Source organism: Phoca vitulina, unplaced genomic scaffold (genome assembly GCF_004348235.1).
Source record: "Phoca vitulina isolate PV1807 unplaced genomic scaffold, GSC_HSeal_1.0 scaffold10, whole genome shotgun sequence".
Taxonomy (NCBI): Eukaryota; Metazoa; Chordata; class Mammalia; order Carnivora; family Phocidae; genus Phoca; species Phoca vitulina.
Genome location: NW_022589713.1, coordinates 16,334,490 through 16,356,002, shown reverse-complemented (window position 1 = coordinate 16,356,002; position 21,513 = coordinate 16,334,490). Strand labels below are relative to the sequence as shown.

The 21,513-nt window shown below is 50.5% G+C and overlaps 1 protein-coding gene across 1 annotated transcript in view; it reads left to right on the top strand.

The window, feature by feature from the left end:
• The first annotated feature begins 2,667 nt into the window (after positions 1-2,667).
• SPSB4 (splA/ryanodine receptor domain and SOCS box containing 4) overlaps positions 2,668-21,513 on the top strand; it is a 76,981-nt gene continuing 58,135 nt past the window's right edge. Inside the window, exons 1-2 of the mRNA XM_032408589.1 lie at positions 2,668-3,224; positions 17,946-18,792. Coding sequence (XP_032264480.1) covers positions 18,099-18,792 — 694 coding nt within the window. The 5' untranslated portion in view covers positions 2,668-3,224; positions 17,946-18,098. The remainder of the gene's footprint in view (positions 3,225-17,945; positions 18,793-21,513) is intronic.

The following is a 21,513-nucleotide window of genomic DNA, read 5'->3' as shown; positions in this document are numbered from 1 at the left end:
TATAAAATAGTACTTTAGGTCATTTCTGAGTTCTGAAAAGGCTCGTCATTAAATACATTGCATTGTGCTCTGTAGGAATCATGTTATTGAGTCTGAAAAAAAATTAAATGTTTTAATGGAATGTGGTAGATGTAGTGTAGTCCCTTAAATCAGTTATTACAAAAATACTTCTAAAAAAAAAAGATGCTTTGAAACTAGTAGAAATTATTGGTGCTGAGAACACATTTGATTAGAAAAAAATCCCATCTGTTTTCAAGTGTAAAGCTAAACTTCTAAACAGATACTCTTTTCACAGACTCTGAGTTATGATTAAATATATAGTTGGGCTGACACAGTTTAGCATTTGCGGTAGAATCTGCCTTTAAAAAAAAAAAAAAATGGAAAGAAAAAGGAATCTTGTTAAGTCAGTTAGTGAAAATCTCCCACTCCAGTATCTGCCCACCCTCAATATCTGAACAAATTCCTCATCCCTCTCCCTGGTCTGCCTTCAGCAAGAACCCTGTCGAGTCTGTCCAGCAAGAATCCTCCTCAGTCCTGATATTTGCTCTTAGTGATTTTCTACCCACTCCCCCCCCCCCACCCCAGCTCCTTGGCTATAAATTCCCGCTTGTCTTTGTATTCAAAGTTGAGCCCAATTTCTCTCCCCTACAACAAAACCCCATTGTAGTAGCCCCCCCAGAACAAAGTCTCTTTTACCGTCTTTAACAAGTGTTAAGAATATTTTCTCAACATTGTGTTTGTTCCCCCAATGAACTATTATAAGCCATGAAAATGAAGGAACTACAGTTGCATGCATCAGTGTGGATGAATCTTGTTGAGTATAAAAAGCAAGTCCTAGAAAACCAGATACAGTATAGTGCTAATAAAGTTCCAAGAACAAGTACATAAAACTAAATAAAATAATGATAATGTTTAGGCATATATATATTTTTTTCAAGTGTCTGTATATGTATATATGTCATTTCTAAGGAAATGATAAACCTTAACAATCAGGATCGTGGTTTTATGTGAAGCAGAGGCAAAAAGATGCTCTAGGAAAGGAGCACATAGGGAGATGTAGGTGCCTGGGGTTGGATGGTGGGATCGTGGGTGTTTATTATATTGTGAATAAACACAGAAATAAATGCAGGTGCCTGGGAGACTCCCTGGAGGAGATGACGGGCATACAGGCAGAGAGGTGAAGGGCGAACTGGAGTTACCTGGGATCAGGCTGTACCAAGGACAAAGTTCAGCGTGGTGCAAAGGCCTGGGTCAGGAAGAGAGAGCTTGATTTGCTGGAGCTGCTCAGAGGGTCTTGGTGAGGCCTGGCCCAGAGCAACGCTGCAGAAAAGTGAGACCAGAGGGCTGGAGTCCGAGTCAGCCAAGAAGTGGGAAACCATCCTGTAGGCCACGGGCTACTCTGAAAGGGGGGCTGGGGAGGGGGGCAGGGAGACACGAGGACACTGACTTTATGAAGACAGCTCTGGCAGTACAGGGGAAGTAAGCAGGCCGTCCTCAAGCAGCCTAACCACTGGCTGTCCCGCCAGCTTCATCTTACCACCTGTGGCTACACTCCGCTCATGCTACAGGCTCTGGGCTGGGGTAGGTACCCAGCCAGGTGACCGTCCTACCCGCCCCCCCTCCCCCCAGGAGCTAATTCGTGTAACCACCTTCACCGGGAAACATTCTCAGACTACCCTTCCCAGTCCGGGAAAGGAGCCCCAGAACCTCCATCAAAACATTTCCCTCACTGGTTTGAATTGTCTTCACCGGTCTGTGTCCTTGACGACCTGGGACTCTGCATTTAGGCTCTTTGGTGCCCGGCACAGAGAGGGCTGGGGTCAGACCAAATGACTGTGGAATGGAACTGAAGTCAAGTCCGGGAGCACAGAGGAGGACACCCAGACCAGGACCTTGCCATTTCCGAGGAAGCACAGACGCTTCGAGGCCCCCTCTGGGCCTCCGCTCTGGCCACGCCCTCTTCCTTCTCTCTCGGCTCCCGCTGGCGGTGAAGCGGCCCACCAGCAGCTCCAGCAGCCCGCACAGAGGACTCACCTCCCTGCGCCTCGGGTGGGCGGGGAAGGCTCCGTGAAGCAGGTGCAGCATGAGATTGGAATTCAAAAGATGAGTTAAGCCTGCTCTTTAAAAATAAAGTGTGGACACGTGTCTAAGGAAGAGGCTATTAAACCATCCCCTTTCCCTGGCTGCTACTTCCCACGTGCGTTGGGAAGAAACACCAAAGCTGCCGAGTGACCGTGGGTATCTCCTCCCTCTCGGGGGCACCCACCCTGGAGCTCCCCGCGCGCTTGAATGAATGGGGGAGGACCCGTGCACATGAATGAGTGCGGGAGTGAGGGAGTGCGCGGGCAAGCGGGCGGGTGAATGGCGACCGCGCCGACTCGGCACAGGGGCGCGGGCGCGGGCTCCACTTCCCTCTCCCGCCAGCTGGTGGCCTAGGGAAGGTGGCGGCGCCGGCAGCGGCCCGAGCTGGGACGGGCCGGGGCGCGGGATGGTGGGGGAAGGGGCGTTCCCGGCGGCCGCGCCTTCCGCGGCTATTGGATTAGTGGCCTTCAGGGATGAGCTCAGCCGGATCGGCTTTCAGCTGCAGCCTCCGGGCCGGCCGGGAAGGCGGGGAGCGGGCGGCGGCGGCGGAGGAGGGGGAGGCGGCGGCGGCTGCAGCATCCAGAGCTGGCCGCGGCGGCCGGCGCGCCCCGCGCACAAAGGCGCCCAGCCCCTGGGGAGGGCGATGAGCGCACCGCAGCCGGGGCGCGGACCCCAGCTCCAACTACCACTGCGTGCGCCCAGGGCGCGGGGGAAGACGCAGAGCGCGCCAGGGGCCAGCGGCCGAGGCGCGGCCCGTGAGCCCTGAGCTCGGGACTCGCCGCCCTGTCGGTCCGGCGCGGAGCTTCAGAACGGCTAGAGCGCGGGCCTTGGCGCGCCCCCGGGATCCGCGCAGGAAGGCGCTGCCCCACTCCCACCCGACCTCTCGCGCCCTCCCGCCGTGCCCGAGCGCCAACTTCCCCAAGAACGCTCCAACTCCAGGCCACCCTGCCGGGCAGAGGGGGCGCTGCTGCTGGGCACCAGCCGTGAGGACGCGCCCCTGGCCCTGGGGAGCCAGCCGGCATCTTCGGGGTCGCTCGGGCGCCCCTGAGTGGGCGGCGGCGGCAGCAGACTGCTCTTCGCGGAGTGCAGGACCTGCCAGCCCCGGCGATTCCTCCCGGCAGGCGCTCGCCCTCTCTTTTATGGTGAGTATCGTCCAGCTTCTGGTGAGGGGCGCCCTTGGGCGCGCGGGAGCCGGGCGCCGAGGTCTGGCAGCGCGGACCTCGTGCGGGCCGGCACTCACCACAACGGGAGCTCCTGGCATGGGTCGTGTCCGGGTTCCCGGGAATTCCTCTCTGCAGGCTGTGGCAGTCCCAACCGGCTAGTTGGCGTACAGGCTTGGGGCATTTGGGGCTGGCCCCTGGTGCCATAGGTTCGAAGCCTACTGCTTCTCTGTGTAATGGAGACAGCACGAATAACTGCCCCCCCCCCCACCCCGAGTCACCCTGCCCGGGTTTGGGTGCAAGATCCGTCATTCACTTGCTGGGTGACCTTGGGCAAGGCGCCAAACCTCAGTTTCCTCATCCGTAGGATGGGGATGATAATGGTACCCGTTTTATAGTGGTATTGGCAGGATCTATGAGGTGATGCTTGTAACGTATGTAGACCTGTGCCTGGCACATAGGAAGTACTCCGTCAAATGCCAGCTAGCATTATTATTAGCTATGTGAGCCCAAGCGTGTAACAACTTTCCGGAGCTGTAGCAGCTCCCTTGTCTATATAATGGGGACTGAATAAATTCTGGGAGTCTGTTCGTCCGGGTGGGGTGGGGGAGGGGATTCGGAGCGGTGGCAATCAAGGGCCTGGCACGCAGTAGGCGGTGATGAAGTGGTGGCTGTTGTTATCGTTTACTCTAGACGCTGGGGTAGTGAGGCTGCTCGCCCGGCCCGAGCGCTGCTCGGGGCCAGTTTCTGGCCTTGCTTGGAGCAAACTTGGTGATGCTCAGGAAGGGAGGGGGTCGCGAGCTCCGCGAGTCACAGGCGGGGGTAGGAGCTGGGGTCTGGGAAGGAGGGAGGAGGGCAGAGCCTGGAGCGCGGCAAATGTGTCCGCCTGGGTAGCGCAGGACGCGCCACGGGCTCCGAGCCAGAAGGGGACACCGAGCCCAGGACCTCTCCCTGGTGGGATAAACTGAGGAAGTGGCCGCTCCAGCCTCCCTAAGGGCCGAGCATGGACCATTGCGGACTAGAAGGGACCGGAGGGCACTTCTGTACTGCTGTCAGGAAGAGGTGGAGAGCTCTGGGCTCTGGAGTCAGGCTAGAGTTCGAATTCCGCCTCCACCATCAGCCCTCGGTGTGACCTTGGGACAGTACTCTGATCTCTCCCAGCTCAATTTCCTCGGCGGCCCCATTCTCCTCCGGGGGCAGTTGCAGGGTGAAGATGGGAGTTCTCTCCTCTCTAGGAATCTGAGCCCCCATCCTTCCACCCACCTTCTGCCCCTCCCGGCAATCTGATGAGCCTAAATCCGGAAGACGTGAAATGTTATGCCTGAGTTTTAGGGAAACGCTATTAAAAGGAAAATCCAAGATCTGCCCACCCTCTTCCCGGCCGGTCACGGCTCGGTGGGAAGAGATCAGTGCACTAAATCTCTCTCAGTCCCTCTGTCCCTGTTACCCACCTTCTCACCTCTATCCTCCAACCAAATCCTGCAGCTTCTGTCACTCAGGCTGATGGGGGACTCCTCCTCATCCCCCCAAACCTTCATTTGTTTCTAAAGCTCTGCAGATTAATGGAGTTTGTGGAAAGACAGAGTGTCAATAGCATGATATAAGCTTGCTTCACACAAGGGCATATTCCTCTGAAACACATACCCTCTGATTGATTCCATTTTTAAAACTTCCTTAAATAGCAGTAATAAAAGGAATTTAAACTACGTTTGGCAAACAACAAAATTCAACTGGCTGGCCATTTCACTCAAATATCTCTCCAGTTTGTATTTCTGTTTTCTTTCAAAGATTGATAAATTCAATTATATAAAAAGAAATTCTGCAGGGAAAAGAAATCACCATAAATAGTCAAGAGACTTAGGACAAACTGGAGGGAGAATTGTCACTCCTATCACAAAGGGCTCATCTCTTTAATATATAAAAGGTTTCTCAAGTCAATATGCAAAAGACCAAAACTGGACAAAGGCCATAAACAGTCACACAAAATGAAATCGAAACACACAAAATGAAATCGAAATGATACTTAAACATATGACAGGATGCTCTACCTCCCTCAATAAGAAGAATGCAAGTTAAAACTACAATAAGATACATTTTTTTCACGAAGCAGATTAGCAGATAGTAGCAATGAGCATTTATCAGAAATATCTTTTAAAAATATAAGTGACTTGGGGCACCTGAGTGGCTTAGTTGGTTAAGCATCTGAGTCTTAATATCAGGTTAGGTCTTGATTTCAGGGTTGAGTTCAAGCCCCATGTTGGGCTCCAACACTGGCCTACCTGAAAAAAATCAATCAATCAATCAAAGCCCTGTCTCTCTTAGAACCCCCGCAAGGCTGCCCTGCAGTAAACTCTAAACACCCCAGGGTCTTCCAGGTCTGGTTACTGCCCCCTTCTCCCTTTGTCATCGTTTTCTTCTCTCATTGCCTTCCATTCCCTCGCCTTTCTAGTTTTGCTGTAACACTTGAAGGACTTCATTTGCTGTTTCCCCTACTTTTCCTCTTCGCTTTTCTTTCTTTTCTTTTTTTTTAGAGGGGCAGAGGAGAGAGAGAGCGAGAGAATCTCAAGCAGACTAAGTGCTGAGCAGGGCTTGATCTCACAACCCGAGCAGACACAAACCCGTGTCTCACGACAACAAGCATTTTTCCCCCCCTCACAATTAAAGTACACATTTGGAATGGGGATTGAGTTCTAAACTCAATATGTGAAGCAAAAATCACATGCAGTCAACACTGCCCTGGAAGAGATCACAGCTCGAGCAGAAATCAAGAGTTGGTTTCTTAGCCGACTGAGCCACCCAGCAGCCCCTCTTCCCTTTTCTTAAGACTCGCTTCTTCTCCTCACTTGGGCAGGCCTGTCCTGGGAGGGGCTTCATTCCTCTCCCAAGAAATGGCCAAGACCTGGGCCAGTACAGAGTTCCTCATCCCTCTGTGAAGAGACCCAGTTAAATCACCATATGGGGGCTACTTAATTCTCCCTGAGTTGCCTGGCCTGTTGTCACACAGCCAGGCTCTTGAAAGGTCTCTTCTCTGTTGGTATAAGAACAAAGGGTCTCAGACAACTCCCTGGCTAGAACAGGCCATTCAATGTGGAAAATCCAGGGGGTGGTGGGACCTGAAGTGAAGTGACCAGAAGTTTCTGCTTTATAGTCATTTAAAAAAATAAGTACACAGGGGTGCCTGGGTGGCTCAGTCAGTTGAGCCTCTGACTCTTGTTTTTGGCTTGGGTCATGATCTCCTGGGTTGTGGGATCAAGCCCCATGTTGGGCTCTGTGCTCAGCATGGAAAGTCTGCTTGAGATTCTTTCTCTCTGCCCCTCCCCCTGCTCACTCTAAATCTCTCTCTTTCAAATAAATAAGTAGAATCTTAAAAAAAAAATAAGTACATAAATGTGTGCACTTAATTTATGTGGACATAACCATACATATTTGATAAAGAAGACCCACAGCAAAAAATACATAAAATATCAACACATTTTTAAATAAAACATGGTTCCTACATAAGTCAGCTAGTTTATCTGCTGCTGCTCAGCTCAAGAAATACGGAGGCTGTGGGAAAAACACTTGTCTGTGCTACCCTTTGGGAAAGAGGATGGCGCACCCAAATCAGGTATCCTGGGCCTTGTGGACCTTTCCGGGGCAGTGTTGACTGCATGTGATTTTTGCTTCACATATTGAGTTTAGAACTCAATCCCCATTCCAAATGTGTACTTTAATTGTGAGGGGGGAAAAAATGCTTGTTGTTAAAATGCAAATTGTACAGGAGATGTGGAGGAGATACCCCTTCTTCAACCCAACAGGTAGTTTCTCGCCTAGCCAGGGGTAGCAGGTGCTGGCTGGATGCTGGCAGGAGGTAGGGGAGAGCTGGGTGCTGACTCTGCCAACAAGAAACGCAGCATGCGGTGCAGAAGACAGCAAGGACGGGGATGCAGGGAGATGGCGGGCTGGCACAGAGGCTGCCCGGCCTGCCTGCGGGCAAGGGCAAGTGGGAAGGCTCCCAGGACAACAAGGTATGGACAAGATGTAGTGCTTGGGGGAGGTTGGCCTGGCTACTCTGAGCTGGGCCATGCTGGGAGGCAGCGTGGGAGAACTAAGCAGGAGCAGGTCTCGGGGACTGTTGTGCCAAGCTATGAGGTGCTGCTTCCCCCTGAGAAGCCACCTGGAGAGGTGAATGAGAAGATGGATGGTGGCTTGGTCAGATTTACCCCTTGGCAGCTTGGAAGGGGGCTTAGGGGACACAGACTGAATCAAAGAGCCCTGTTAGGAGACCATTGTAGTAATCCAGGCAACAGCTGAGCTAAAGGAGAGCTGAAGGCACTCAATGAGAGAGATGGAGAGATGGGGAGATCCATGGCAGAAACAGGGGTGTGCAGAGAGGAACTTGGTATGCTGGAGAGGGATGAAGCTGAGGTTCAGGCCTGGACATGTAGATTCTGAGGGGCCAGTGGGTCCCCAGATGTCTGACATCTGGAGAGGATAAGCATGCTCCCCGCCCCCCACTCCCCAGGGGGAGGCTTGTGGTAGAAAGAGGCCAGCTGGCTTTACAAGGTTGTTTGAAGGAGCACCTAATCTGATGGTGGTTAGAAGCTTCCAGAAAGAGGGTTCTGGTGCTGAGGAGAGAAGGCAGGGCTAGAGACCCAGTCTGGAAGAATCTGCAGAGGCCAGAAATGAGAGAAGAGGAGCAGAACCTGAAGATGTGACCTAGACGGCGCCCCCTTTATGGGGCAGCCAAGGTGCATCCTGGAGCCAAGAGGTGACAGGAAGCTGCCGTGAGCTCAGGACCTCCATGCGTGCACAGAGGGAGAAGCCCAGAGCAGCTCTAAAGTCACCCACCTGGCTTAGTGCTGGGAAATGTCATTGATGGTGAGCCCGGAGCCCTGCCTTCTCCAGGAGGGAGCCAAGCTTGTTCCAGTCAGCCAGGCCCCGTGCGATGGCTCTGCTCTCAGCCAGAGATCGATTAATCACACAGATTCCTGGGGCCAGGGGCTCCCTCCCACCTGGCCCTCCTTCTCTTCTCTCTCTCTCTCTCTCTCTCTCCCCCAGGTCTCCCTGTTTCCCCGCTTCCTCACTAGCCCCTTTTCCTTTCTTGTCCACTCCCTGGTATCTCAAAAATGCTCCCAGACTCACCTCAGGCTTCACAGAGGGACCTTCGGAAATCCCAGCAGGTGCCTATCATGATCTCCTGGATCAAGCCTGAGGCACGAATAAATTTACTTTTCTTTCAGGCATCCTGAGTTTCCCACAACCAGTTACACCAAATAAATGGGAGACAAATGAGGGGCTGGACATGAAGATTATTGTGTTTCCCTCATAGAATGTTCCCCAGGAGGGTCCCAGTGTGTAGCGCCCTCCCCCACCCCCTGTATTCCAGCTTTGCTGTAGGCCGAGCCACGCTGGGCCCCACATCTGCCCCCCAGAACGAGCCACATGTGCCTGGGGCCGCCCTCTGGGCACAGGGGCAGCTCCAGGGTGACTAGGCCTCTGGCCTTGCTGCCTCGGAGGTGTGTCTCTTTCAAATGACCTTGTAGATAGAGCATGCCGGCCTGGTCTCTGCCCAGCAACCTCCTTCATCCCATCCTCTGCTCTCCTTGCTGGCTGACAGCCTGAGCTTCTGCCTTGGGGGGCTCCTGGCTCAGTCACGCGTGGGAGGATTCCCATGGAAACCCCACAAGAAGGAGAGGCTCAGGGAAGCCTCATTGATTTGCACTCTAGGAAGACAGGCGTGAGACGGTTCCACCTGGAACTGGACAGATGGCTCTCTTTGTGAGCTCTGGGGAAGAAAGGACTTGCCCAGCCAGTTGTAGCAGGAGCTCCAAGCATGTGGATAGAGGGAAAAAGATAATGGGCGTCTGTGGACAAAATCTTGGAGGCTCTTTAGTTCATTTGTCATTGGTGGTTTCGTGCTGAATGAGCGTCTTTTAATAAAACAGCCCCTCGACTTAATATTTGTGCTAAGAAAATCTCAAAAACATCCCAGCCAAACGAGGTTCAGCCCTAGGTATCGTTGGCACCATGGTACAGAGGCAAAAACTGAAGGAATGAAGATGGTAAATGGATTGGCCGAGCTCATGGCGCTCTGTACTCCCAGCTCATGCCTCTGTGGAGCTTCTTTTGCTCATTTGCTCAGGCTTGTGCGTCGCTCATGTAGATGTTCGCCTAGCACTTGCTCTGAGCCAGTGCCATTTGGAGTCCTGGGACTGCAGTGAGGAGACCCAGCCCTGCTCTCGAGTTGTCTCCTAGCTGGCGGGAGAGAGGCAGCTAAGGAGATGGACGGCCTCCTGTGATAAGTCTGGTGGAGACAAGCCCAGAGGCCCTGTGAGCAGGGGAGGGGCCTCCCCAGAGGTGTTGATACCCAAGCTGAATTACCCAGATGTGTGCATGTGGGGGTGTGCAGGGAGGGAGAAGGGAGGAAGGCAGCAGTGTGTTAGGACAGAGATGCGTGGGCTTACGTGTGCCTGTTGGAAAATTCTGGCAGGTTGGTGGGAATGCAGTGAAGGGGTTTGTGGAGGAGGATGGGCCAGGGGAGCACTGTGGGAGGTTAGGGTTAGGAGTCTGCACTTTATCCTGCTGTGAAGGATTGTACGCAGGGGTATGATTAGATTAGCTTTGCATTTTACAAATGCTGTAGTATATATTTGAAAGTAATATGAGTCTATTAAAGGAATTCAAATGGTATCAGACTGCACTGTTTTTTACAGTCCTTGCCATTATTTAGACCTGTCACTGGGTGTGACCCCTTTGGTGTGAGCTCTCCCTAGAGGGAAGCGATCTGCTTTTAGACCTTCCTGTAGCCTCAGGTCCCGAGGGAGGCAGCATTATTGTTGGTTAAAAGAAGGAATGAAATCCATACCCACCCCTGAGTCTGAAGCCAAAGGCCACCTTGAGGGGAGGGCAGCTCACCCAGTCATTACCAATTCCTGCAGCGTCCGTCTCTAGGCCAACCCCATGCCTGGGTGAGCCCAGCCAGCCGGGCCTCTGAGAACGGGATTTCTGTTCCTGGGCCTCTAAAGACTGAGCGTCACATTTTGCAGAACCCTGAGGCTCCTTCAGCGGTGCGGCCTCAACCCTTCATGTTTCCACATTTCCCTGTCGAGTTGCAACACCCCGCCAGGGTCCCCAGAAGGGCAACTGGCAACTTGGGTTTTGGTTTTCTTGCTCAGCTGTCACTGAAGCCCCGGGGCGGACCCTTCCAGATAATGTCATTAAGCATCCCATCCAAGCACAGACTAAGAAATTAAGTGTGGTTTGGGGGGAACGGGACAGGGGCACCACTAGACAGTGTGCAGTGTACCCTCTGCTTACTGGGTTGAGAGATGACATTATTGCTATAGCTGGAATTTGGACTTTGTTGTAGCTCCTCAAGAAGAGAAATGTGACAGGGACCCATTCCTTCTGGCTGAAGAGAGAAGGCAGGGACTGCATCTGATGGGGCTCCTGCTCTATCCCCGGCTCCCAGCAGCACAGGGTCTGGCACGTGGCCGTTATCCTCTAAGTGTTTGTTAAGTGAGTAGGTGAGGACCGAGGCAGGAAGCGTGCACAGCAGTATCTAGCAGAGGGGCAGACTGGCGACAGCCAAGAGTCCACTGCTCGGAGGAGATGACAGTGTTAGTGGCAGAACTAGGCCCCGTGTCCCCATCTCCTGACTACATCCTCTAAAAAGAGCAGAAAGTGAGACCTCCCTGAAGCTCAGGGCTACCTCCCCACACTCATACATATATACTCTACCCTGTCTTTAAAGCATGCTGCCTGTGTCTGGGCTGGGGGGAGCAGAGAAGCCCAGGTGAAAGCTTCCTGTGCTCAGAGGAACACCCCTCGAGGTAGGAAGAAAAACAGATCAGCAGGACCAGAGAGAGCCCAGGCCGGCTCTGGGTGGACAGAGTTGCGGGGCAGGTTCCTCGAGGCCTGGTGGATCAGGGCAGGCTTCCTGGAGAAGGTGGAGCTGTCAGGCAGGATTGGGGAGAGGAAGAAGGAAGGACTAGGAGCTCCACCCACCTGGACAAAGACGTGAAGACGGACCTGTAGCCTGGGTTTAGGATTTGGGACTGTTACTAACTTCCTTCCTCTCAGCTCTGGCCTGGAGTCAGCTGGTCTTTCTGTCCCTCGATCCTGATCCTGACCATTGCCCTTGACAGTTTCTGTGGGACTAAAACCAAATTATTCAGCCAGTCTTTTATTCATTTGTTATTGAGTGACCAGTTAAAGGGGACCATAGGAGCTGGAACTTCCCTGGGGCGAGGACTGCAGAGGCAGTGAGGAGATACAGGGAACGTGAGGGCAGAATAGAGCCCCCACTCCAGACCAGGAGCTGGGCTAGAAGCTAAGACATGGTCCCCTATTGTTGAGCATGTGCACTGACCTCCATTCTTTGCTGCTGTGAACCACTCTGCCCTTTGCTCTGTAGCTGAATCCTAGCGCACACCCATGGTCATTTCTTTAGGCTGCGCTCAGGGGCTGAAATGGCAGTGTTGGAGAACATCCGCAGTTTAAAGGAGCGCTTCACATTTCCTGGGTAGCTCCTGGGTGCCCTGTGCCATTCCAGACTTTACAGACGTCCTTGCAAAGGCGGGCAAGGTTAGCAGAGTTAGCGGCACTTTTCAGGTGAGTCTCAGAGAGCTTACGTCCTTGCCGGGGCCCAGTGGGCAGCTGGGCATTCAAACTCTGCCCTTCGTTACGTGGTGCGGTTGCTAGGTTTCCATTAGTGGACATGAACACTCCGATCGGGCCCTGTCCTGGGGTGAGCAGCAAAGCGGCCATCTGTCGTACTTCTGCTTTGCCTCGCCCCCAGTGTGGGCAGCCGCTGGGATCCCCAGCTGCCACTGATGGGGCAGAGGCCTTGAGGCCCTCAGTGACCCAGCGTGGGCCTCCTCTGGGGATGTGGCTCGGCTGTTGCTTTCAAACACATTGAAGGTGTCTCTTCAATAGCAACAACTCCAGAGTTGGCCTGGTTGTGTACAAGGGTAAAGCAGTTGCCCTTAGACATGTCCCCTGTGGGCCACACAGCACTGATCACAGTTGGCATCACACAGAAGCCCCGTCCTTAGCAGTGCGGAGGAAGGTGGGAGAGCACAGGCCTGTCCTACCATGGCCCTGGGGCCCATCTCAGTCCTGCCACTTGCTGGGACCCTCTCTGCACCTGTCCCCTGTTTTGGATAAAGGGGCACGTGACTTCCAGTTCCTGTGAAGCCCCTGTGAGGCCACCTGGAACAGAGTGCAGATACCTACGGTTAGTGATGGAGAAAGCACACGTAGTGGGGACTTTGGGTTCAGGATGGGAACAGCCCCGCTGTCACTTTGCTCAGGCTGCTTGGTGCCTCAGTTTCCCGGTCTGTTAGAATGGGACTATAAGGTGCCTTTAAGTGAATTATAAAAGCGACAGATTCCAACCGCCTCGCAGTCTGATGCGCTAGGGCAGACTGTACCGACTTACAGAGATGACCCTGGATGAGTGTTGGTTCTCTTCATTGAATCCCCCATACACACCCTGCACCACTCACACGTTATCTTGCTTATTTCTCATAATTGGTTGAGGCTCAAGGGCTGGGTGAAGGTTGCGATGGAGCTCCAAGGTGAATAGAGGAAAAAGCAAGTTGTCTTGTTAACTGAACTACAGTGTCCAGCTTTCTTGTAGACACAACTGGTCCTCATTTCCATTTGGGCCCTTTTGGGTTAGAGACCGCACCCCCACCTCACTCCCCTGCCTCTGCCCTCTTCCCCCTCCCTCCACAGTAATGGCAGCATACCACACAGCATGTTCTGCACCTTGTTTGTTCAACTTCATCTCTCTGTTGAATCTTCCATGTCAGTACATTCTTTCCTCCAACTGCATAGTATTCCATCACATGATTTACCAAAATTTATTTAGCCTGGCTTTAGTTTGGGTTTTTTCCAATATTTTGCTATTACAAACAATGCTGCCTATGTATGTATGTAATATATATATATATATATAATATTTGATATACACATGTATTTTATATATAATACATAATATATGTGTATGATGTATTATACATATGTATGTAGCTCTGCACATTTAATACTGAATAAATATTGGAAGTGGAATGTACACTTGCCATTCTGAGAGACAGCGCTAATTCTTTGTCCACAGAGGTTACACCATTTTACCTTCAGGTTAGCAATGTATGAGCCTGTCTGCTTCTCCAAGAAGGTGTTATCTAATTTTTTGAGCTTTGCTAATCTGATAGACAAAACCGGCATTTCATTGTAGTTCTAACTTGTTTCTCTTTTATTATGCACTTGGTAGAACATCTTCTCAAAAGAGCCATTTGTTTTTCTTTTTGTGTGAACTATTTGTTGTATCTTTCACATTCTGTATGTGGGTTGGTCTTCTCTTACCAGTTTATAGTAGTTTGTCATATATTTGTAATTTGTGTCTTAAGTATTTCCCCATATTAAGACAACAAGCTAGTCTAACCTCTTTTATGAGTGCTTTTTGCTATGCAATTTGGTTGTTTCCCATTTTCGTTTCTTATTTCTTATGTTTGGGTCTTCTCTCCCCCTTAAATGATTAGATTAAATGGTTGATAGGTTTTATTGTTTCTTTATTTTAGTCATCGAAGTCCTGCATTTAAAATATATTTAGTAATATGTAAAACTGTTAATTGTTTAATTTTAGGTGAAATAACCTGAATAAAGGCCCATGATGCCAATTTTAATTTTTTTATTTTTTAAAATTTAAATTCAATTAGCCAACATATAAATAAAAAGAAAATTCACTAATTTTTGTAAATTAAAAAAAGATAAAATGAAATAATCCTAATGCTAATAGTGTTTTACATCTGGTTAATGAGTCAGGTGGTGATTTTTAAGTTTTGTACATTTTTTAACATTTTCTAGAATTTAAAAAGTGGTTTAATGTTTTCTAATAGACTTTAATTTTTAGAATATTTTTAGATTTATAGAAAAACTACATAGAAAGTAGGCAGAGTTCCCATATACTCACACCTAGTTTTCCCTATTATTAACATCTTCCATTAGTATGGTACATTTATCACAGCTAATGAACCAGTATTGATACATGGTTACCTGAAGGCCAGGCTTTATTCAGATTTCCTTAGTTTTCACCTAGTATTATTTCTCTGTTCCAGGACACCATATTAAATTTAGTTGTCATTGGGCTTCTCTTGGCTGTGACAGTTTCTCAGCTGTTCCTTGTCTTCAATGGCCTTAACAGTGTTGAGGAGTATTGGTCAGGTCTTTTGTTGGATGCCTCCCACTGGAAATTATCCTATGTCTTTGTCATGATTAGACTGGGGTTATGGGTTTTTGTGGAAGAAGACCATAGAGATAAAGTACTGTTTCATTACATCATGTTATGTCATTTCATGACATACTATCAACATGATAATGATAGAATAATAACATTATAATAGATAATATAATATGGTAGATTAAATGATTGCATTAGAGAGTTTTTATGTTTTATTGGTTTTGTTTTGTTTATGTGGTATTTTTTCCCAAAGAACTAGTTCTCAGACTTTTTTATTAGTTCTATTATTTTTCTATTTTATTATGCTTAATTCATTATTTTCATTTTTTTATACTTATTAGTATAAGTACACCAGTCATGATCTACTTTAGTAGGATCCCACAGGCTCTAAGATATGGGATGTGTTTTGTTATTCTCACTCTTTCTATATTCTGCAAATTCTATATAGATTTTTTTTGAGTTGTTTAGAAGAGAGTTTTAAAAAATATCCAAGTGGTAGGATTCTGTATCATAATTTTGTGATTAGTTTTTAGTTTTTCTTTTGTGTTAGTAGATTCTGTGTTATCTCTGCTTTTTTTGTGTATGGTTTATTTGTAGCCTAATAAATGGGAAATGACCTATCTTATTAGTTAAGCATTTTTATGTCTTTACTTAGTTTGGTTCATTGACCTGTCATAAGCTAAAAAGGGTACATTAAAGTTACCTGCCTCTACTGTGTATCTGTCTGTCCTTGTATTTGCTGTAGCTTTTGCAGTGAATTTTGGTGCTATTACTTGGTATGTTAGATCTTTAATACTGTTGAGTCTCTCTGCTTTGGAGATATCTCTTATATGTAGCATACAGTTGGGAGTTTTGTCTTGATTTCCAATCTTAGACTCTTTTTTTTTTTTTTTTTGTATAGTTTACCATGGCCATTCATTGACATAGCTAGTATTTCTGGCTTAGTTTTACTATCATATTTTATGTCTTTGTGTTATTGTTTCTATTGCTTCTTACAGCAAAATCTTTCACTGTGTGGTCTGTTTTATTTTGTGTTCTTTCTGACAATTTAGAAGGTTTGTATTTTATTTTCAGTCCTTCTGGATGTTTATAACTATATAAGACGCATTTTATCTTTTTTTAAGACTGTGCTAGTTGTCTCCCTTCTGAAATAAGTGATTACAAAAGTAGTTTACAAATTTAGTCACAATTTTTATATGCTTTGTGACAGCTTTTTTCCTGGTGAATTTTCTTGGTTTGCCTTTTTTTTTTTTTCCCCCCCCTTTTCCTCCTTTATTTCTCCTGTAAGCATCTTTGACTCTATCCTGTGCTTGTTCCTCTTTGGAAGAGGAGAAGCTTCTTTTGATCGACATTTTGCAGTGGATTTATGTAGAGGAAAGGCCAGGAAGTATCTTAGGAGAACAGGATGATGGCTCCCCGGTTCGTGGCAGTTTTGTTCCCAGGACTATGGCTGTGATTTCTTTTGGCCTTGCTTCTACCCAGGCAGCAGATATCTGTAGCCAGGGGCTTCCCCCAGTGCAGGCCCGTCCTCCCGCTCTGCCTCACAGACACACTGCTTCCTGCCGTGATGGCGACCTGAGGTTTCCTTTGCTAGCCCCGCCCTCCTTTAGCCTCAGGGTGTCCGAGGCAGCTCCTGCTCTTCTGTTTGGGAACCGTTCGTTTTTTCCATCAGGGAGTGCCAGCTACTAGTCGGCTCTGCCAGCTTTATCCGAGATCTGCGGCCACAGGTGCTCTCTCGCCCCCGTCGGATCTTCGCTGCTTTTGGCAGCCCTTTACTGTTCTTGGCAGTCTTTCCTTAGAAGTTGTGTTTTGGGTTACAAATGTGTTCTAGTTTCGCTGAAGATAACATTTACATTTCTCTTGCTCTTTCTCCTTTATTTTAGGTGATTTGGGATATGAAAAGGAGTAACTGTATTCTGCTATCTTAGGAGTGTCTAGTGTTGCACATTTTCACGTGCTCTGGTTTCCACCAGATTAAACATTAGCCAGGGCACTCGGGATAGGGTTGGCATGCGCTAAAGCTGGCGTCTGCAAATAGAAAGGAAAGAAAATGGGAGTTGAGAATAAAATAGGAGAGTTAAAAAGGAATCCGTGGTATACCTGGTGTGCTGTGCGGCAGCAGGGTCCTTTCCTTCTCCCTTTGGACTGTGCCTGGGAGTGTGCAACTATTTGGGTGGGAGGTTGTGGCCAGACGGGACAGGGCATGAAACATGCCTGCCTCTTGGTCTGTCTCTGGGGAAGTTGTTTGGAGCCCAGCTGCCCTTAGGCCAGAGGGAAGTGCACACGCCTGTGCTCTGGACTGGATGCAGGGCTCACCTCTCCATCTTTCCTCACATACAGGGCTTTCCAAGCAGCTTGAGCACCCTGGGTTCTGGCTGGCCTCCTAGAGATGGTGGCCAAATCCTCCTCCCTGGAAACCAGGATTCTGCCTCAGAGGAGGTTGTCCAGGGTCAGTGTTGTTAACCAGTGTTTATGTGCCCAAAGAAAGAGCAGGCCCATCCAAAGGGAAGGGGTACTTGTGGGATGCCCAGAGGATAGAGCCAGAGAGGAAAACCTTGCCCACAGAGTCTCAGGCTTGGCCCTTTATATTGTCTCGCAGATTACCACACTACGCAGAGGGCGCTATTTACCCCCCTTTTACAGATGAGGAAATTAGAGTCTAAGAGAGGCTAAGAGACCTTTCTTTGGACAAACAGCTTAGAGATGGAGACAGGGATTTGGATGCAGTTCTACCTGGTTCCAGAGCCTGGACACTAGCCCCCTTATTCCCCTGCCTCCCACTCACCTTCCCATGGAGACTCCACCCCATCCTCAGATGGTTGTCTTGTGTCCATGCTCATGTCCCTGGGTGATTTTGCGGGTTCCTCACTGTGTCTTCCTTCTCGAGGCTGGCTACACTTTAGATACAATTTAAGCTCCCCAGGGAAGCCAGGGTGGGAACCAATGGGCCACACCCTATACTTCTGCATCCCTGTGTCCTCGGCCCTGTGTCCCCTCAGCTTTGGCACAGGCCTTGTCCCTGGGACAAAATACACCTGGGTTCTTCTCCAGCCTCTGTGGTCTTGGGTAAATCACTTTACTTCTCTAGGCTCAGTCCTTATTTCTAAAATAAAATTGTCTATGATTACTGGAAGAGTAGAACATGGACTCTGACGCCAGATGATCTCAATGTGAATCTGAGCTCAGCACCTTATTAGCTGTGGGACTTTAGCTAATTACTTAGCCTTTCTCTTCTCTAGTTTTCTCAACTATAAAATGGGAATAATAATGTACATGTCTTACAGGGAGGACTTAAGGATTAAATGATAATGTAAACTGTTTGGAACAGTGTCTGGCGTATGGAAAGTACTAGATTAATGCCAGATATTGTTATATTACTTAATTGTTCTTACTAATGCATGCAAAGGACCCAGCCTCAAGAGGGGCATAAGTGGCTTTTGCTGTTGTCATAACCGGTGCCCTTTGCTTTCTTCCAGGAGCTTGGGCCCCTGCCCCAGCCCGGTAGAGGCTGTGGAGGTATACGGTCCAGAAGTCTGGTACGCAGCCCGGCGGCCCATCCCTGGCTGTGGGGAGCGGAAGCTCCCACGAGGTAGCGGTGGCCTGCAGCGGCCCCCTCCCGGCAGTGAACCATGGGCCAGAAGCTCTCGGGGAGCCTCAAGTCGGTGGAGGTGCGGGAGCCGGCGCTGCGGCCGGCCAAGCGGGAGCTGCAGGGGGCGGAGCCGGGGCGGCCGGCGCGGCTGGACCAGCTGTTGGACATGCCCGCGGCGGGGCCCTCAGTGCAGCTGCGGCACGCGTGGAACCCCGAGGACCGCTCGCTCAATGTCTTCGTCAAGGATGACGACCGGCTCACCTTCCACCGGCACCCAGTGGCCCAGAGCACAGATGGCATCCGTGGCAAGGTGGGCCATGCCCGCGGCCTGCACGCCTGGCAGATCAACTGGCCAGCGCGGCAGCGTGGCACCCACGCCGTAGTTGGCGTGGCCACGGCTCGGGCTCCTCTGCACTCGGTGGGCTACACGGCGCTGGTGGGCAGTGACGCCGAGTCATGGGGCTGGGACCTGGGCCGCAGCCGCCTCTACCACGATGGGAAGAACAGGCCCGGAGTGGCCTACCCCGCCTTCCTGGGGCCCGAGGAGGCCTTCGCGCTGCCCGACTCGCTGCTCGTGGTGCTGGACATGGACGAGGGCACGCTCAGCTTCGTCGTAGATGGCCAGTACCTGGGCGTGGCCTTCCGCGGCCTCAAGGGCAAGAAGCTGTACCCGGTGGTGAGTGCCGTGTGGGGCCACTGCGAAGTCACCATGCGCTACATCAACGGCCTTGACCGTAAGTACCCAGTCGGGGGGCCAGGGGTTCCAGAGGCTGCCTGTCACCGGAGGCATTGGGGAGGGCGGCAGGGAGCAGGGGAGGCCCCGCCCTCCGTTGTCACTCGGGCCGACCCTGCCGGGTAGAGGATGTGAACTCTGGGAATCTCTCATTTACTGGCTTGGTGGTCTTGCGCTGTGCCTCAGTTTTCCCACCTGCAAAAGTGGTGCAAAGATAGTAATCTTGGGCAGGGTTGTTGTGAGGATCAACCAAGATAATGTACGTGAAGTGCTTAGACCAGTGACTGGCACCTAATAAGGGCTTCCTGTGTTGATACTAATCATGAATCTTGCTGTCTGCATAAGGGTCATACAAATTGATGTCTTCCTGTGTGCCAGGCCTCAGGCTCACAGCAGGAGGAGAGTGACAGTAGAAGGCATAGTGCCTGCACTTGAATGCCGTGTACTCTGAGTTACTGATAAATAATACGTAATGATAATAACAACTATCATTTGTTGACCGCCTACTGAAGGCAGGGACTGAACACCCAATTTCCAGCTCTCCCTGGTGAACTGTCTATTAAAAGGGGTCACCTGGCCCTCATCTCTAGGTGATTATTACCTCCTGGGAATGAGAGCCAGAAGTTGTAGAATCTTGCTTTTTTCCAAGAGGACCCAGAAATCTATATTTGTGTGAAAGAGCCCCATTTTTGAAGTTGGCAGCTGCTGAAAACACCATGTGGGAAACAAAACCCCCTTGCAGGCTGTAGACAAGCCCCCAGGCTACTGGGGGTGATCCCTGGCAGCTCTGAGGCCTCCTCTCATTTAATAGGCACCATCGTGCTGTGAGGCAGCTTAAAAATCATGGCCACAAAATTGGTTATGGCTTCAGGAGGGAGTCCCTCAGGGAGGCAGGGTGGCCTCTGCACAGAGCCATGCATGGCCACCAGCTGAGAGGAGCCTTGCGGGCTTATCCACTCCTCATCCACACATGACACTTCCTGCCACGCCCCTGATGAAGCTCACAGAGGCAGGTGCTTACAGCCAGAATTCCAGTTTATTCATGTCAGATGAGAGCTATAATTGCCCCCATTTCAGAGAGGAGAAAACGGAAGAGCAGAGCTACAGAGAACCAACGCCTACCTAGGTCTGTCAGCCTCCGAAGCCTATTCTTTTCCCATGCTCCCCCCCGTCAGTTGAGGGACTGAGAGTACCACCCCAGAAAAGAAGTCAAGAACAAGATTTTACTCAAGTAAAATTTATATTTACCTCGAGGGTAGGGAAGGTTGGCTGTTTTCAAGGGTGGCGGGCCCGCAGAAAGTGGCTGGTGTGCTCATCTCTCTGGCTGAGCCACCCAGGCACCCCCATGGTATGCTCATCTCTCTGACTGAGCCACCCAGGCACCCCCATGGTGTGCTCATCTCTCTGACTGAGCCACCCAGGCACCCCCATGGTGTGCTCATCTCTCTGACTGAGCCACCCAGGCACCCCCATGGTATGCTCATCTCTCTGGCTGAGCCACCCAGGCACCCCCATGGTATGCTCATCTCTCTGGCTGAGCCACCCAGGCACCCCCATGGTGTGCTCATCTCTCTGACTGAGCCACCCAGGCACCCCCATGGTGTGCTCATCTCTCTGGTGTAACAGACGACATTCTTCCTCAGATTTCATTTTCATGGTTGTTAGACGAAGATTGCCATTCATGGCAAAGTGTTGTTCTGTTTTCTCTGATTAACCGGTTAGATCTAGGAGCAGATGAGTGTGTCCTGAGAAGGGCTAGTTTAATCATCCCAGTGCCTTGTGGAGAATGTCTGGACCCCTCACAGACATGGGGGCCAGGCAAACCCCAGTACTGAGAAAACCAATAGCAACAACAAACACTCTTTTCAAGCAGAATTGGAAAATTTACTTGCCAGAATTTATCATGGGAGCAGAAGAGTGGACTTGGCGTACAAGGCTTTGGAGTCTGACACGCCTCAGTGCCAACTGCATCCCCACTGCTCAATGGTTTCCTGTCTCTGGTGAGTCATTCCAATGCCTTACAACTCATTTTGCTTATCAGTAAAATGGGACAGTATCAGGTCCCTCTCACAGCTGCTGTGAGATTGGCCTGGCGGTACCAGTTATATGGTCGCTGGCATTAAAGGTGACATTGATAGCCAGCAGGAGCTCCCTGAGCCAACAGTTGGGCCCCCAAGCTGCGCTTCCTCTTGAGTATTGGTTCACACTCAGCTATTATCTGTTGCTTGGCTTTCAGGTACAAAGCTAAGGTGCTAACGAGGCTGGCCGGTGGCTCTCCCCAGGCATGTTAGGATCAGGAGCAGTCAAGCCGCGGTATCCTCCTTGGTGCGATGTTGGTGGGGAGCTGCGTGGGAAAGGACAGCTGTTCTTGGGGCGTTTTGAGCTCTTGGATCCTTCAGGTGGCTGGAGAAGGTTGGTGCGGCTGAAACTTGGCCTATTCCATCCTCCTCCCCGCTCGCAGTGATTTTTGAGTTTGGCTGAAGCTGGAATGCTCGTCGGGAGGCAAGGGAAGGACAAGATGTCATGTGAGGCCAGACTGTAGCATCTGTCGTTCCGTGTCGGGATTGGCTTCTCTGCTGTGGCACTGGCCTGCTCTCCAGATGGGAGTAATGTTCTCTATTATGGGCACGATATGATGGCAGAGAGGGCGACCTCAGCTTTCCTGGGCTTTGAAAGGTCATGGGCAGCCTAGGACACGCCCTGACTACAGAGTGGGCCACAG